Raw genomic sequence first — 19,587 nt, forward strand, 5'->3', positions numbered from 1 at the left:
TATATTATTCTGGTGTCACAGCCACCCTTAAGTCCCATGTTCTATCTGTTTCCATAGAGGCAAGGGTAAGGATTCTTCATTGAGATGCCTGGATTTAGCTTAGTTAAAACTATGGGAATTTTCTTGGTGTCAGAGGTCAAGTTCTGTCTTGTTGTAGTGAGCCCACGTCTAAGGGTATCCAGTTTTCTTTATGCCTGTATCAATGTTTTCTTATAGCTCTCTGCTTTTGCTTATTGTTTGTGGCTCAAGTTTGAGCAATGTCAATGAAGGGGATTTCAAGACCTTAGGAAGGCCTACGTAGTTAAGGCACTACCTCTGTACCATCCTTGGGAAGAATAGGATTTGGGAGCCTGACTGCCCTGCCCCACCTAGTTGGGAAAATCCCAGGGGCCAAGTGTTCCAGGAACCCATCTTGCTATCAACAAGTAGATTGTCAATAAATGGAGCTGATGCCATTAGTACTAGTAGGACATGTTGAATAAGTAGCTGCTGCAGTTCTCATTGCTTGTCTGATACAGAGACATGTAACCAACTTCCTAAATTTCATGTTGCCACTTCTCTGAGCTCTGTAAAGTTGGGCAATTTGGCTTTTGCATAATCTGCTATAACTCTAATCCTTTGATTTTTCTGACAGGGGTTTTGTTGACTGCCAGGAGAACCTGATTATATTATTAATGATGATAATAATAGCCACCATTAATTAGTGGCTCTTGTGTGCTAGGTACTCTGTTTTATGCATTATCTCATTTAAATGACAGAGCATGTATTTCCTATTGTTACTACCATTTTATAGTTGGGGAAACCGAGATTTAGGAAGTTTTCACTTGCCAGGTCACATAACTACCCCAGATCAGTCTGTCTCCAAAGCCTGGGATCTGACCATTTTGCTACACTGCCTTTTGGGTGACCAGATTTTGTGTGTTTCCAGAAACCAGATTATAATAGTTTCAGATTGATATCTTGCTGTACCTAACTGGCTATCATTTTTCTGACATATAGGCAAGCTTCTCAAAAGTGTGGTCAACACTTATTTTCTTTAAATCTTCACCTATTTATACCTACATTCACTGAAATTTAACTTCTGTCCCTCCTACTCCATTAAAAATGGCCTGCTAACTTAAATTTTTAATAAAGCATTGGTTTGGATGTTTTTCACTGCAAATAACAGAAAACCTAGTTCAAAATGACAGAAAACAATGAGGAAAGTATATTATCCCACAGCACAGGAAGTCCTTTGGTAGATTAGACCCAGAACTGATTGATTTAGCAGATGAAAAATGCCATCAATAATCTATGTATCCAATCTTTTGCCTTGAACATCATAGTTTGTCAGTCTTATTTTCAGGCTAGATCTTCTCATTGTCATAAGATGGCTGCCATACGTCATATCTCAAGAGCCAAAATTGTGGCCAAATGCCGATAGCTAAAACTAATTTCTGGCAAGGTGAATAGCATCACTGTGATTGTATTAAGTAAGAAATAATACCCTTCAAGCTAAGGATTGGGTCCATTTCCCCTAAAGCATATGGCAATGAAAGAAAGATAGTTGCCTAAAAAAAGTGAGGTTTTGCAAATACGGGGTGAAAACTAGGTCTTGAGTAGGCAGCCAATTCTGTCTGCAACACTTGGCAGTGTGACTTTGGGTGAATCCTTAACTTGTCTTTATCTCAGTTTCCTTATTAATATAATAGGGCAAGTGTTACATATCTGATGTAATTGTTGTGAGGACCAAGAGAATTAATGAATATAAAGTACAATTGGCTTTGCTTATTTCACTCAACATAAGTTTCTCCAGGTTCATCCATGTTGTTGCAAATGGGAGTATTTCATTCTTTTTTATGGCAGAGTAGTATTCCATGATGTATATATACCACAGTTTCCTAATCCAGTCATCCATCGATGTACATTTAGGTTGGTTCCATGTCTTGGCTATTGTAAATAGAGCTGCAATGAACATGGGAGTGCAGGTATACCTTCAACATGATGATTTCCATTCCTCTGGGTATATACCCAGAAGAGGGATTGCTGGATTGTGTGGAAGATCTATCTGTAGTTGTTTGAGAAACCTTCATACTGTTTTCCATAGTGGTTGTACTAATTTACAGTCCCACCAACAGTGGAGGAGTGTTCCCTTCTCTCCACACCCTCACCAGCACTTGTTATTCACCATCTTTTTGATTATAGCCAGTCTACCTGGGGCGAGGTAGTATCTCAGTGTATTTTTAATTTGCATTTCCCTGGTGACTAGTAAGGTTGAGCATTTTTTCATGTATCTGTTGGCCATTTGTATGAGAGATAAATACCGCATGTGCTCATTCATATGTGGGAACTAAGAGAGAAAGAAGGAAAGAAAGAAAGATCACAGTAATGTGTTGGTCTTACAGAGGGAGGGAGCATTCCTAAGGCTACAAAGTGGAGTGGGGGGAGAAAGGGGAAGGGGAGGGAGGTTGGGGGATAATTGGGTGGGGGACATGGCGTACAAAAGTAATTTCTAGTAATGGGTTTGCTGCCAGTATGAATCACATCATGGGCATGAGGGATGACAATTAGCTTTGTATCTCATGAGTATTCATAATAAAAATAAATAAATAAATAAATAAATAAATAAATAAATAAATAAATAATATAATTGGCATATAAAATGCACTCAGTAAATGGTACATGGTATCATTATCAAAATTATAATTGCCCTATTTTTGAAATTAACACTACCTTTGGATTCTAGAATAGCTCTCCTATTATTTCATTATTTACCTCTTGCACATCTGAATATTTTATTCTTTCTCAAGATTTGATTCTGGAATTATATATATATATATATATATGTAATATATATTTCATGTTTTATTATAAATATAGTTAGCCTTGGTGATCTTCCATGACTTCAAATCCCATTTGGACACTGTTAACTCTCAGAACTTTGTCTGTGGCACAGACCTTTTCTCTAAGCTTCATTCCCATATGTATATATCTGCCTACTTGAGACCTCCACCTGGATGCCCCATGGACACCACAAAGTCAAAAAAATTGAACTCATTAACTTCTCTATTTCTATATTTTTATCTTAGTCAATGGCATCACAATCTACCAAGTCACGTAAGCCAGAAAACTGAAAAAAACTTTATCACCCACATTCTGGTGTTCTAATATTCTCTATGAATTCTACCTTCTAAATATTTCACTCAAGATCTACTATCTAAGTAGCTCTTCATTTTTCTTCTCTCAACTGCTGTCACTTCAGTCCCAACCACCATCATCTTCGCCAACTGCAGTAATCTTTGTATTTCCAGTTTTGCCCCCCTTTCATATTTTTTACCCTACAAAAGCCAAAGTATATCTGTTAATTTCTAAAGAGATTATGCCCCTTTCCTGCTTTAAAGATTTCAATCCCAAACTCCTTAGAATGTTTCATAAGGGCCCTTCATAATCAGACATTCCTCAGATTTTTAGCTTTATCTTATGCCATTCTCCCATACATAACTGCCTTGTTCCTACAGTGGGGATTTTTGTTTTCTTTTGTTTTGTTTTTGTTTTTGTTTTGTTTTGTTTTGTTTTTGTTTTGTTTGTTTGCTATTCATCTGAAGGGTCCCTTCTAGTTCACAACAAGTTTCCTGAGTTATTTTTACCACCTAATCACAAACTTTCTCCTTTAGCTACTGCCCCCATCTTGTGTGTGTGTCTCTCTCTGGGTCCTCCCTTCTTCTGGTTGCAGCCTTGAACACTGTGCTTTGAGATTTTCTTTACTGACCTTTCCTAAACACAAGCCTATAGGCCCTTCTGCTTTGGATGGGGCTTCACATCCAGAGAAGCTTTCAGTAAGTGGTAGTCTTAGTTATGTTGGTGTTTTACTGAGGTTATACATTTCTGCCTGCTGGAGATGCTGGTCTTAGGTTCCTGCATGTCAGTTTTCTATCACTTATAACAGAATATCTGAAACTGGTTAATTTATAGAAAAAAAATCCCACAAAATTTCTTTCTTACAGTTTTGGAGGCTGGGAAGCCAAGGTCAAGACAGCATATCTGGCGAGAGTCTTTTTCTTGATGGGGACTCTCTGTAGACTCCGGAGGTGGCACAGGGTATCACACGGTGAGAGGGAGCAAGAGCATGTGTTAACATGCTCACTTACTCTATTTATAAAGACACCAGTACCCCTCCCCCATACTCATCCATTAACCCATTAATCTATTAATCCATGAATGGATTAATTCATTCATAAGATCATAGCCCTCACAATTCAATCACTCCCCAAAGGCCCTACCTCTCAACACTGCCACATTGGAGATTAAGCTTCCACATGAGCTTTGGAGTGGACAAACATTCAGACCATAGCATTCTGCCCTTGGCACCCAAGAGCTCATTTCCATCTCACATATAAATACATTCATTTTGTCTTCATAGTCCCAAAAGCTTAACTTGTTCTAGCACCAACTTAGAAGTCTGAAGTCTAAAGTCATACCTGTGAAATCAAAACGAGTTATCTACTTCCAAGATACCATGGTTGAACAGGCATAAGACAGATATGCCCATTCCAAAAGGGGGAAATGAGCTGAAAGGAAGGGTTAACAGATCCCAAGTAAGTCCAAAATGTAGAAGGGCAGACATTGGGTCTTATGACACCGGAATAATCTCCCTTGACTCCATTTTTAGCATCCTCTGCACACTGATGTGGGAGTGGGTGTTTGAGGCCTTGGACAGCCCTGCCTATATGGCTTTCCTGGGCTCAGCCCATGCTTCAACTCTCCCAGGCTAATATTACATGCTGGTAGCTCTACAGTTTTGAGGTCTTGGTGGTGGTCTTGCTCACACGACTCTGTTGGGGGAATCTCTGCTGCAGCCCCAACCTGACATTTTCTCATCATTGCTCTAGTGGAGGCTTTCTTCAGTGGCTCCAGCCTTGTGAAAATTCTCTGTCTGGGCCCCCAGGGTTTTCCATACATCCTTTGAAATCAGGGTTGATGCTGCCATGCCTCCATAGCTCTTGCATTCTGTGAGCCTGCAGACTTAACACCACGTGGATGCTGCCAAGGTTTACAGCTTTTATATTCCAAGGTGATGGGTCCAGCCTTACCTGGGGCCATTTTAGCCATGGCTGGATCAGCCAGAACAGCAGGAGTAGCATCCTGAGGTGGCCTTGAGCAATGAGCCCATGGAGGGCACCCCAGCCCTGCTCCCTGAAACCATTTTGCTTTCCTAGGCCTTTGGTCCTATAATAGGGAGGGAAGCCTTGAAGACTCTAAAATGCCTTTGAGGTCTTTTTCCCATTGTCCTGATGCTTAGCACCTGGTTCTTTTTTTTTTTTTTTTTCTTATCAGTGCTAATCTCTTTAGGAACCAGTGATTGCTCAGCAGCAGCCTTGGCATTCTCTCTCAAACATGCCTTTTCACTACTCACGTGGGCAGAGTGTGAATTTTCCAAATTTTTATGCTCTGCTTCCCTCCTAATTATAAATTCTGTCTCTATGTAATTTTCCACCTCTTAAATCTCAATGTAAGCATTTAAAAGCAACCATGCAGCAGCATGAATTCTTTGCTGCTTGGATGTTTCTTTCACCAAATATTCTAATTCATTTCTCTTATGTTCTGCATTCCATAAAGCCCTTAGCATGGACACAGTGTGGCCAAATTCTTTATCTGTTTATAACAAGTGTGACTTTTGCTCTGACTTCCAATAAGTTCCTTCTCATTTTCATTTGAGACCTCCTCAGAATGACCTTTACAGTCCATATTTCTATCAGCATTCTGGTCAACACGACTTAACCTATCTCTAAGGATTTTTAAACTTTTTCCAGTAGCTTTCTCTTTTTCTAAGCCCTCACCAGAATCTGGACTTTTTCTAACCTGCTGCCCCCCAATTTCTTAGTTTTTGCCCACTACCCATTTCCAAAGATACTTCCATATTTCCAGGTATTTGCTAATGAGCAACACTCCACCTCTTGGTACCAATTTTCTGTATTAGTCTGTTTTCTTTTGCTTTTAAGGTAATACTTGAAACTGGGTAATTTATAAAGAAATGACATCTATTTCTTACAGTTTTAGAGGCTGGGAAGTCCGAGGTTGTGGGTCACATCTGGCTAGGGCCTTCTTATTGGGAACATTCTGCAGAATCCCAAGGTGGTACAGGGTATCACATGACAAGAAGTCTAAGAGCACATGTATAAAATCCTGCTTCTACCATTTACTAGCTGTGTGCTCCTGGATAATATTCTTAATTTCTCAGAGATTTACTTTACATGTGTAAGTTGTGGATAATATTGCTACCTACCTCACATAATTGTCAGGATTGAGTGACTGTACAATGTTTAGAGCAGTGCCTGGCACATGTCAATGATTGTTAAGTGTCATCATCTTTATTTATTATCCTGGCACACTTTATAATTCATGTCTTTTCCATTTCTAGAATGTTGTCACATACACCTAGTGATGATAAATTCTTTTTCTTAGATACTGCCAACAGCTCTTCGTATCTACTTTCTCAATGTTTTTCTTAACCATCCTGCTAGGTGGATATTGTTACTCATAATTTACAATTGAGGCAACTGAAACCCAGTGAGATAAAATAACTTGCATAGATCACAGAACTAGGAAATGAGAGATACCGAATTTTTTTTCATCTTGAAGGCATTGACTTAATCATATTCATATTTTGTTTGGGTACTTTGAATATTTGTTGAAGTAATTAATAAACATCAGTACTATTTCCAATGAGCCTGAAGATTCTTTAGTAAAATCAGTTTTAAGTCACATGATGGGTTTTTAGTTTTAAATTCATTTTCTGAAAAATTAGTATTTGACATAATGAGAAATTACTCTGGAATTGTATAATTTAGTGATTGTATTACCATATACATTCAAACTGTTCTTTTGAGCATATTGATTTAATTGTATTTCTTTCTATGAATTTCTGAAATATGTGTTTATTATAGAACATTTGCAGAAAACAACAAAAAAAATAATGTGTCCATAATCTTAGCACCAAAAGAGTAGTTATTCACTGTTAATGTTTTGGTTTGTCTACAAATGCATGTATATTTTTCACATGGTTAAGATTATACTAGGAATATAATGTTGTAAACTTCTTTTTTCACTTAAATTAAATCATATTACATCATAGGAATTTCCAAAGTTCAATAAAGCTTTTAGGTAACACCGTTCTTATTGGCCATACAGTAGTTTATAGTAGATACCTGCAATAAATTATTTGGTGACAATTGCTTTTATTATTATTATTTCTTTTGCCAGTATAAATAATGATGCAGTGACCAGCTTCCCATATGGATTTTTGTTAGTATGTTGGGTTGTTCTTATTTCTAAAAGGAGTATCACTGGCTCAAATGGTTACCTTTATAAGGCCCTTGACAAGTACATTAACTTGAATATGTTGATTCCTATTCTTTTAGTAAAGTTGGGGAGATGGCTACTTTATGTTTATGTGCCATTTCATTTCTTCCTAGGTTTGAGGCAGCTAAGAAGGAGGCTTTTGCTGTAGATCAAAAGCTTGCAGAGAATCAGGAAGATGAAGCCACCCTGGAAAAGAAATGGCCCTTCCTTGGGGTTCCTTTAACGGTCAAGGAAGCTTTCCAGCTACAAGGCACTGTTCTTTGTATTTTTTTTTTTAGATACATGGGTTGAGCTCACAAGTGGCATATGTTTTCTGAACTTATAAACTGAAAAAGATATTATCAAAGTGAAGGACTAAGATAAGCTTCCTCTTCAGTTTTGAAATGAGAAGAAATATTAAGCATGTTCCATTGAGAAGATAAATGATAATGGTCATCCTCTGTTACACCTGTATGGCATATGGGGGCACTATGCTCAGTACCCATTGATCCTCACAGCAGACTATAAAAATAGTATTTTTATCTCTTTTTGTAGATAAATAATTTGAGGCTCATGAACTTAAAGTAGTTTGCCTAAACCCAAGCTTGGATTCTGATAAAAGCCTGTGCTTTCTTTGTAATGTAATTTTTATTTGACAACTTCCTGCTAGCCTCAAAAGTAAATTAAAATTCCAAATATTTGGAAATTAAACAACATACTTTAAAATACCTCATGCATCAAAGAATAAAGTCATAAGGAAACTTTTGCACTAAAAGAAAGCAAGATGACAGTTTAAGAAAACTTATCGGATGTGTATAGGGAAATTTATGGCTTTGAGTGAATATATTTGAAAAGAAGAAAAATTTAAAATCAATAACTTAAACTTCTAACTTAGGAAACTACAAAAATAAGAGCAAACTAAACCCAAAGTAAGTAGAAGGAAGGAAACAATAAAAATTAGAGTAGAAGTCAATGAAATAGAAAACACTAAAACAATAGGTAAAATCAATGAAATAAAAATTTGATTCTTTAAAAAGATGAACAAAACTGACAAACTTTTAGGTAGGCAACTAAGAAATAAAAGAGAGAAAACATAAATTAAAAAAACCAGGAAGGAAAACGATGGTATGACTACAGTTTCTAAACATATTAAAAAATTGTAAGGTAATACTATGAGAAACTTCATTCTGAGAAATTAGTCAACTTAAATGAAATAGAAAGATCCCTGGAACGATACAAATAAACAAAACTGACTCAGAGGAAAAGAAAAATATGATTAGTTCTATAGCAAGAAAATAGATTGAATTAATACTTAAAAATCTCCCCAGGGAGAAAACCCAGGCCCAGATTACTTCACTAGTGAATTCTTTCAAATATTTAATGAAGAGATAATACCAATTCTTCAAAAAGTCTTCTAGAAAATATGGGAGCATGGAACACCTCCCAACTCATTCTTTGAGGCTAGTATTACACTGATATGAAAGCTAGACAAAGACATTACAATTCTAGAAAACTACAGACCAATATCCCTCATAAATGTAGGTGTGGAATTCCTCAACAAGATAGTAACAATGAAGCTATCAACATTCATAAAGGATCATATATTATGACCAAATGGAACTTATCCAAGGAATGCAAGGTTAGTTCAATAACAGTAAAACTGCTAGATCTAGCTGACAAGTTTAGCAAGGTCATAAGGCACAGCACATTAAAGCTGATTTTTAAAAAGTGAAATAAAGAAGTTGGAGGAATATACTAAACCTGTAACATTTACTTCTCTGGTAATTGAGATGGAGACAGTAGAAAAACACAGACTGGAATCAAATCGACCTGTAATTTAATCTTAGTTTTTCCTTTTTATTTGCTGTGTGACCTTGGATTCATGCTTTTGTTTTTTAATTAAGCTTCTTGTATGAAAATAATTTTGAACGTATATAAAAGTTGCAAGAATAGCACAAGGAACTGTATTATACCTCTTATCTGTATTCACCAATTGTTAACATTTTGCCTCATTTTCTTGATTTTTCTCTCCCTGTCTCACTATTTCCTCTCCTATTCCCTCTGTCCTTTTCTCTTTCTCTGTTTCCCTTTCTTTCTCCCTCTGTCTTTATTCTCTAAATCATTTGATCACAAATCATGTCTCTTTACCTATAAATACTTTGGTGTGTTTCTTAAGAACAAGGAGGCACTCTTACATAATCATAGTATAGTTGTCAAACTCAGAGTAATATTCCAATTTTACTAATTGTTGCAGTGATGTCTTTCATAAATTTCTTTCTCCTTGTTCACAATCCTATCCAGGATCACATACTGAATTTAGTTGCTGGATTTCTTTAGTTTTATTTAAAATTTAGTTTTATTTAAAATTGTTTTTTATTCTTTCTTTTCTTCTGTTCTATTGACACATTTTTGAAGAATACCAGCCAGTTGTTCTGGAGAATGTTCCAAGTTTGGGTTTGTGTGATTTTTTTCCTCATGATTAGATTAAGATTATGCATTTTTTTCTTTTTATAGATAAAAGGAATCATTCTTTTTTAAATGTATAATTTACATACAATTAAATTCACTCATTTTAAATGTACAAATTCAAAGACTTTTAGTAAATTTACCAAGTTGTGCATCTGTTACCATAATCCAGTTTTAGAACATGTCCTTCATCTCAATAAGATCTCTCATGTCCATTTACAGTTAATCTCTATTTCCACCTCAAGATCCAGGCAATCAATAAACTACTTATGTCTTTACATATTTGCCTTTTCTATAGTGTGGACATATGTTTTCAGTTCTCCTGGGCATGTACTTAGCAGTATAACTGCCGCATCATATGGTACCTCTATGTTTAACATTTTGAGGAACTGCCAAATTGTTTTTCAGAGTGGCTGTACCATTTTATATTACCAATAGCAGTGTCTGAGGGTTTCTGTTTTTCCACATCCTCACCAACATTTGTTATTGTCTGTCTTTTTTATTTTAGCCATTCTATTGGCTGTGAAATGGTGTCTCATTGTGGTTTTAGTTTGTAATTCCCTAATGGATAATTGTTTTTCTTTTTAAACAAAGAAAGTAAAATGTTACAGAAAAAGTTGATGTCTCTTTTCCTTCCCCACTCATAAGTACATGCTCTTCTCTTTTCCCTTCTCCTCCAACAGCAGATGCAACCACTATCCTGACCTTTTTACTGTATAATTCAAATCTATTCTTAATACTTTTATGTACTTCTGGATTCAGTAATGAATGGTGAACATTATTTTCATGGACTTTTAGTTTTTTCTTAAACCTTGTCATAATGCATATCTTCTTGTGTAGTTTGCTTTTATTACTCACTATTATGTTTGGGATTTTTATCCATATGTACATACAAGAAGTTCCTTTCCTTCCACTTGAAAAATTACAGCATCCTATAAATAAACTAAAATTTATTTTTCCTTCCTCCACTTTATATGGTTTATATTTTTTTCTATTATAAGCAATGTGTACATGTGTGAGAGTTTTTCTGGGTAGATATCTAATGGCGGTATTGCTGGTTCCTCTGGTATGAAACATCTTCTACTTCACTAGATGTTGCGACATTGCTTACTATAGCATTTTATCTGTTTACATTTTACTAGAAATATACGAGCAGTTCTATTTTTCTTTGTTTTTGCCAATACTTAGTGTTGTAAGAATTTAATTTTTTGTCATTGCAATAGGCAAGAAATGATATCTTATTACTGTTTTAATTTGGAATTTCCTAGATTACTTTTGAGATTGAGCATCTTCTCACATCTTTTTTGGCCTTTAAAAATTTTGTCTATAAAATTCTTGTTAAATTTTTTTACTGTTTTTATATTGGTGTGTTTGTGTTTTTATATGAGTTCTTTATATATTTTGGGTATTGATCCTCTTATGATTATGGTACAAATAACTTCTCTGAGTTGGTTGCTTTTCTTTATTTGTGACTTCTTTTATTGAATAAAAGTATCTAACATTTTGAATAAATCTTATATTTTATAATTTCTGGTTTTATGTCCTGTTTACAAACTATTTCTCAAGCCTGAGGTTATGAAAATATTTGTGTATATTTACTTCTAATTTTATTTGTATTGTTTATTTATGTATTTATTTTTAATTGACACATAATGTACATATTTATAGGGTACAGAATGGCATTTCAATACATGTATACAATGTATAATAGTCAAATCTGGGTAATTGGCATATCCATCACCTCATATGTTTATCATTTATTAATGGTGAAAGCATTCACAATCCTCTCTTCTTGCTATTTTGAAATATGTAATATTGTTAACTATAGTCACACTGCTGTGCATCGGAACACTAGAACCTCTCTGGACTAACAAACTTTGTACCCATTGACCAACCTCTTCCTAACATACCCTTCTCCATACCCCTCCCACACTCTGGCAACCACATGTCTACTTTTTACTTCTGTGAGATCAACTTTTTTGGATTCAACAAATGAGTGAGATCATGTGATATTTGTCTTTCTGTGCCTGGCTCACCTCACTTAACATAACAACTTCCAGTTTCATCCATGTTGCTGCAAATGACAGGCTTTTTATTTTAATGGCTGAATAGTATTCCATTGTGTATATGTATTACATTTTCTTTATCCATTCATCTGTTGATGTATACTTAGGTTGATTCCATATCTTGGCTACTGTGAATAGTGCTGCAATAAATGTGGGTGTGCAGATATCTTTTTGAAATACTGATTTCATTTTCTTTGGATGTATTCCCCATAGTGGAATTGCTGGGTCATGTGTGAGTTCTATTTTTAACTTTTTGAGGAACCTCCATACTGTTTTCCATACTGACTGTACTAATTTACATTCTCACCAATGGTGTATGAGGCCCCCTTTCTCTACGTCTTCACCAATTTTTTTGTCTTGTTGATGGTAGCCATTCTAACGGGTGAGATGGTATCTCATTATGGTTTTTTGACTTGAGTTTCCCTGACGGTTAGTGATGTTGAGCATTTTCTAAAAATATACCTGTTAATATTTTTAAAGCTTTATTTTCCACGTTTAAGCATTTAGTCTATTCATATTCTATTTTGCTTATGATATAATATAGGGATACACACACATATATTTATTTATATTTCCATATTGATAGTTTTCTTAGTACCATTACTCTGTCATTCTTTCCTTACTGATCTAAATGCTGCTTCTATTTTATACCAAGTTTCATATATGAGGGGGTCTTCAAAAAGTTCATGTGAAAATTTTTATTTTTTAATTCCATTTTCCATGAATTTTTGAAGTACCCTCATGTACTTGGACCCTTTCCTGACCTCTCTGTCATGTTTCTGCATGACCTTGTTTCAGTCTTTTTACTTCTCTAAACCTATTTATCTCTAAGATGGATTAATAAAGATTACCAGTTTGGGTTATTGGATGGTGAAATTTGTAATAATAGGTTGTGTTTATTAAGTATATTTGGACATTTTACATTCATTCACTCATTCAATTCTCATAAACACTGAGATTTAGAATAGTTAAGTGACTTGCCTAAAGTTTAAAGTGTTGGTTAGATATAGAGCTGGAATTTGAACTTAGTTTTGACTCCAAAGCCTGTGCACTTTTTACTAAGTCATGCCACCTCTCAGTACTAAGCAAATTACTTAGTAAAATAGCTGGGTTGGTTCATTGTAGATACTCAGTAAATAGTTGTTATTTTTATTTAATAATGTTTTCACTTTGTTTTCTGTGACCCTTGTAGGAATGCCGAATTCTTCTGGCCTTGTGAACCGCCGTGATGCCATTTCTAAAACAGATGCCACTGTGGTGGCATTGCTGAAGAAGGCTGGTGCCATCCCCATTGGCATAACCAACTGTAGTGAGTTGTGCATGTGGTATGAATCCAGTAACAAGATCTATGGAAGATCCAACAACCCGTATGATTTACGACACATTGTAGGTGGAAGTTCTGGTGAGTTGGTCATTTTAGTTAGGGAATCCCAGTGAGAAGGGTGTAGAGATACTATTGCACAAACCTCCATGAAAGCAATGATCAGCTATTTATGATAAAGGAAGTTGTGTATCACAAACTGTTGAAAGCATTGTAGACAATGAACATTTATATTCTTGATTCCTGTGTGTGTGTGTGTGTGTGTGTGTGTGTGTGTAATGGGAAAGCGAGTAAGAAAGAGAAAGAGAGAGAGAGGGGGAGAGAGGGAGGGAGAGAGAGGGGGGGAGAGAGAGAGAGAGAGTGAGTTACCAAAGGTTTAGTTTAAGGCCTATTTCTTCTGGAGACAAAGGTGATAACATAATGTAAAAACATTGAGCTTCTCTGTGCCAGAAACTGCTAATGCAGGAATATAGCAGATATGGTCATGGAAAGCCTCTCTGAGGAGGTAATATTTATGATAAAACCCAAAGGATCAGAAAGAGCTAGCCACTTATTAGGAGTGGGAGTAGATGGGGCAGAGAATGTTGTAAATAGAATGGATAGGGCAAATGCCCTGAAGTGGAAACATGCTTAATGTGTTTGGTGAATTGAAAGAAAGTCAGTGTGGTACATAAGACAGAGAGGAGCTAGAGGTGAAATCAGAAAGATTGGTTCAGACCAGATTATGTAGAGGAGCGAAAGAATAAATAAATAGAGAAATGACAAGCCTATTTCAGTAGTCCAAGAGACAAAAGATAGCGGCTCAAACTAGTGCTTGTTGAAATGAAGGAAAGTAGACGATATACAAGAGAGATTTTAATATTATACTTGTACATGACTTGCTGATAGATTGTATATGTAGATGTGGGTTCAAAGGTAAACATAAAACTGAAAAATAACTCCAGGGTTTCTGATTTGAGGGATGGTGCAGAGATTCAGATGGAGAAAGCTGGGGGTGGGAGAATAAATGTGGGCAGCATTATTTATGAATATCATTTTGAACATGTTGTGTTTAAGATCTTTGTAAGACATCCAGTGGATGTGTTAAGTGACCTACTGGATATGTGTATAAGTCAGAATAAAGATCTGGGCTAATAATAATTTAGGAATTGTAATCATATACATGGTACAAAAACTAGTCTATAACCTATAATAATGAAAGCAAAAACCCAGGATGTGTGTGTTGATGGAGAAGAAATAAGGCCCATAACAGAGCCTTGATCAACTCCAACATTTTGAAAGTGAACAGAGAAGTAGCCAGCAGAAGAAATTGAGAATGAGCTACAAGTGTTGTAGAGGAAAAATATGAGAGTGTAGTAGAAGGCTTTTATCGAACCTGATGTACATGTGGGTTAGTAAAATATGATGTTTAAGTTTCTGTGTTCTAGAGCCAAGCAGGACTTTAACACTTCTTTACTATATGACCTTGGTCATATTTTAGTAGATTTTCAGTGCATTCAGTTTCCTCAGCTTGTAAAATTGCCCTAATAAGGAAGCCTGCCTTGTGAGATTATGGTGATAATTAAAAATGTAAGTATGACCTTGGGCTTCTGGTCTGACCTGTAAGGAGATTAGAAGTTTTCACTTCTAACCACAAACTAAGAATAAAAACTGAACAAACTTAAACTTAACAGCATTCTTAAATACATTATAACACTGGGGTCAGAGAGCAAGGCACTGTCTCCTAAATTGAAGAGAAAGGCAGATACAGTGAATTAAAACTTTTACCAGAACAGAATCCCAGGAGTAAAAAACTCCATGGGTACTAGTACAGAGGAAGGAGAACCTAAACTGTAATTGATGAGTTGTTGGAGGTTCAGTGTAAACAAGTTTGAGAGTTAAAACTTCCACGGGGACCCAATCTTAGGAGACACTCACCCATACTTTTGTGAGTTTTACCTCCAGGAGCCCTACCACATTCTCACAGTGAAGATTAAAGAAAAATCCCCTCATGCCTTTGGCAGAATAAGAGGAAAATTAGCCATATGTAAATTCTCCCAAAGCATTCTGTTCTTCTAACAAGGAATGCCCTCAGAGAAACTACTGTACCAGAGCCTAACTGACTGGGATTTTAACAGACTAATGTACCTGACCTGAAGGAAAGGAAATACCTACCTCCAGCCCCATCTAGGCTCTCTGCCCCACCTAAGGGAGAAAATTTAACATCAACACCTACATCTACAGCAAACAGTAAATGCAGACTAACCTCTAATCAATTAAATGTAAAACCTCACATAAAAGGCCAATTTTTCTGGCTTCTTTTTACCCAGTACATCATGTCTGGCTTTCCAAAAAAAATTACAAGACATACTGAAAGCCAAACACCACTTTTTGAAAAGACAGAGCAAGCATCAAAATCAGATTCAGATGTGGCAGAGATGTTGGAATGAACAGACTTGAAATTTAAAACAATGATGATTAAGATGCTAAGGGCTGTGAATTTATATATTAATTTTTAGCTCCCACCAATAAGTGAGAACATGTGGTATTTCTCTTTCTGTGCCTGACTCGTTTCACTTAATATAATTCTCTCAAGGTCCATCCATGTTGTTGCAAATGGCAGTATTTCATTCGTTTTTATAGCTGAGTAGTATTCCATTGTGTAGATGTACCACATTTTCCGTATCCACTCATCTGATGATGGACATTTGGGCTGGTTCCAACTCTTGGCTATTGTAAAGAGTGCTGCGATGAACATTGGGCAACAGGTATACCTTCGACTTGATGATTTCTATTACTCTGGGTATATTCCCAGCAGTGGGATAGCTGGGTCATATGGTAGATAACAACAACAACAAAAAAAAACGGGGTGGGGGGAGAAGATATAACAACTACAATTACTTGAATTTGATACGACAAGCAAACAGAAAGGACATTGTTGGGGGGGAGGGAGGAGAGGGAGGAGGGAGGGAGGTTTTGGTAACGGGCAACAATAATCAACCACAATGTATATCGACAAAATAAAATAAAAAAAAAAAAGATGCTTAGAGCTGTGATGGAAAAAGTGGATACCATGTAAGCACAGATATATTATGTAAGCAGAGAGATGGAAACTCTAAGGATTAAAAGGAAATACTCGAAATCAAAAACACTGTAATAGGGGACTAATGGGTACAAAACCATGCTATCTTCCTGAAGTGAATCATTGTGCAGTATATGCATGTATTGAAACAATATACTGTACCCCACAAATATGTACAAATAAATGTCAATAAAATAAAAACAAAAGTTAAGAATGCCTTTGATAGGCTCATGAATTCCTTGAACACAACCAAGGAAAGAATCAGATCTAGGGAAGAAATGTCAATTGAAACTTCCAAAACTGAAATGCAAAGAGTAAAAAGAGTGAAAAAGACAGAACTGAATATATAAGAACTGTGGGATTACAAAAGGCATAGCATACATGGAATGGGAATACTAGGAAGAGAAGAAAAGATATTTTAAAAAGCAAGAAATGTATGAAACTATAATAATTACCCAGAATTAATGATAGACACCAAACTACAGATGTAGAGAGTTCAGAGAACATGAAGAAAGATCAGTCCCCCAAAATCTACACCTAGGCATATTATTCAACCTGCAGAAGATCACAAAGAAAGAAAACAAATTGTAAAAGAAGTAAGAGGAAAAAATACACCTCACCTATAGAGGGGCAAGGAAAGAATTACACCAGTCTTTTTTTTCAAAACCATGAAAGCAAGAAGAGATTGGAGTGAAATATTTAAACTGCCAAAACGACCAGAAACCTAGAACACTTTTTCTAGTAGAATTATCTTTCAAAAGTGAAGGAAAAATAAAGACTATCTCAAACGAAGAAATATTGAGGGAATTTGTTGTCAGTGGATCTTCACTGTAAGAAATATTGAAATAAGTTCTTTAGAGAGAAGGGAAATAATGTAGGTAAGAAACTCGCACATGTATAAAGAAAAAAAAAAGCATTAGAGTAGGAATAAATGAAGGTAAAGTAAAATATTTTATGTTTAAAATTTTTGATTGATCTAACAGATATTTTATTCATAATTAATAATACCAAAAATGTATTGGGTGATTTAGCTTACGGGTAAGTGAGATGAACAACAGCAATGTTAGAACGGATGGGATGAAGAAATTGGGAATGAATACTCCTTTATAAGGTAATTGCACTACTTGAGAATTAGTATAGTGTTATTCGAGGAACTTTGATTAGTTGTAAATATATATGACCAACTCAAGGGGAAACCCTAAAAGAAGTAAAAAAAAAATGTATAATTGATATTATAGGAGAAGAGAAAGAATGGAAATATACACTGTGGTGAGTTAAAACCAGAGTAGACAGAAAACAACCAACAGCAAAGCACTAGGACAATAAATAGGTAGTAGTAAAAAATAGGGTTGATATCAATCCAGCTATACCAAATAATCACTTTAAGCATGAATGGTCTAAACACACCAATTAAAAGACAAAAACTGTCAGAGGAGATTTAAGAAAGGACCAACCTAGATGTTGTTTGAGTTCCTTGTATATTATGGATATTAGATGCACAGTCAGATGCATAGTTCGCAAATATTTTTTTCCCATTTTGTAGGTTGTCTTTTCATTCTGTTGATTAATTCATTTTCTGTGCAGAAGCTTTTTAGTTCGATGTAATCCCATTTGTTTATTTTTTCTTCTGTTGCCTGTGTTTTGGGGGTCTTATTCATAAAATCTTTGCCTAGTCCTACTTCCTGAAGTATTTCTCCTATGTTTTCTTTTAGGAGTTTTATAGTTTCAGGTCATATATTTAACTCTTTAATTCATTTTGAGTTGACTCTGGAATATAGTGAGAGGTATGGGTCTAGTTTCATTCTTCTACTCAACCATATCCAGTTCTGCTAGCACCATTTGCTGAAAAGGCTGTCCTTTCCCCAATTTATGTTCTTGGTGCCTTTGTTAAAGATCAGTTGGGTGTAAGTATGTGGGTTGATTGCTGGGTTCTGTATTCTCTTCTGCTCATTTAAGTGTCTGTTTTATGCCAGTACAGTGCTGTTTTGGTTATTATAGCTTTATAGTACAATTTGAAGTCAGGTAGTGTAAGATCTCTCTCTTTATTTATTTATTTACTGGTCAGGATTGCTTTGGATATTTGAGATCTTTTCTTGTTTCCTATGAATGTTAGGATTGTTTTTTCTATTTCTTTGAAGATTGTCATTGGTATTTTGATAGGGATTGCACTGAATCTGTAGATTGCTTTGGGTAGTGTGGACATTTTCACAATGTTAATTCTTCCAATCCAACACCATGAAATGTCTTTTCCTCTTTCTGTGTCCTCTTTAATTTCTGTCAACGGTGATTTGTTGTTCTCATTGTAGAGATCTTTCACCTCCTTAGTTAAATTTATTCCTAGCTATTTTTTTCTTGGTAGCTATTATAAATGGGCTTGTTTTCTTGATTTCTTTTTCTGCTAGTTTTTTGTTAGAGTGTAAGAACACTACTGATTTATGTATATTAATTTTATATCCTCCAACTTTACTGAATTTATTTATCAGCTCTAACAGTTATTTGGTAGAGTCTTCAGATTTTTCTATGTATAGGATCTTGCCATCTATAGAGGGACAATTTGACTTTTTCTTTTCCAATCTAGATGCCCTTCTTTTGTTTCCGTTGTTTGATTACTCTGGCTAATACTTTCCATACTGTGTTAATTGAGAGAGGTGAGAGTTGGCGTCCTTGTCTTTTTCCTGTTCTTAAAGGAAAAGCTTAAACTTTTCTCCATTCAAGGTAACATTGGATGTGGGTCTGTCATATATGGCTTTTACTGAGTTGAAATACTTTCCTTAATACTACTTAATTTACTACTTAATACTACTTAATGCTACTTAATTTGTTGAGAGTCTTTATCATGAAGTTATGATGTATTGTGTGAAATAATATTTTGTCTATTGAAATGATCGTATAATTTTTGTTCTTGATGTTGTTGATGTGGTCTATCCAATTTATGGATTTGTGCATGCTGAATCATCCTTGCATCCCTGAGATGAATCTCTCTTGATCACAATGTATAATCTTTTTAATGTGCTGTTGTATTCTGTTTGCTAATATTTTGTTGTGGATTTTTGTGTCTATGTTCATCAAGGATGATAGCCTGTTGTTTTCCTTTTTGTACTGTATCTTTGATTTTGGTACAAGGGTGATACTGGCCTCATAGGATGAGTTTGGGAGAATGGCCTCTTTTTCAGTTTTTTAGCATAGTTTAAAGAGAATTAATGTTAATTTTTCTTTAACTGTTCTGTAGAATACAGCAGTGAAGCTCTCCAGTCTGCAGCTGTTCTTTGTTGGGAGCCTGCTCATTACTGCTTCAATCTCATTGCTCATTATTGGTCTGTTCAGGTTTTCTATTTATCCTTGGTTCAGTCTTGATA

General features: G+C 35.5%; 1 protein-coding gene across 1 annotated transcript in view; it reads left to right on the forward strand.

Moving 5' to 3' along the window:
• Positions 1 to 19,587, forward strand: part of FAAH2 (fatty acid amide hydrolase 2) — a 243,379-nt gene that overhangs the window by 21,826 nt on the left and 201,966 nt on the right. The window contains exons 3-4 of the mRNA XM_063084219.1: positions 7,452 to 7,588; positions 13,042 to 13,251. Of these exons, the coding sequence (XP_062940289.1) occupies positions 7,452 to 7,588; positions 13,042 to 13,251 (347 nt within the window). The remainder of the gene's footprint in view (positions 1 to 7,451; positions 7,589 to 13,041; positions 13,252 to 19,587) is intronic.

The sequence above is a fragment of the Cynocephalus volans genome, chromosome X (assembly GCF_027409185.1).
Source record: "Cynocephalus volans isolate mCynVol1 chromosome X, mCynVol1.pri, whole genome shotgun sequence".
NCBI lineage: Eukaryota > Metazoa > Chordata > Mammalia > Dermoptera > Cynocephalidae > Cynocephalus > Cynocephalus volans.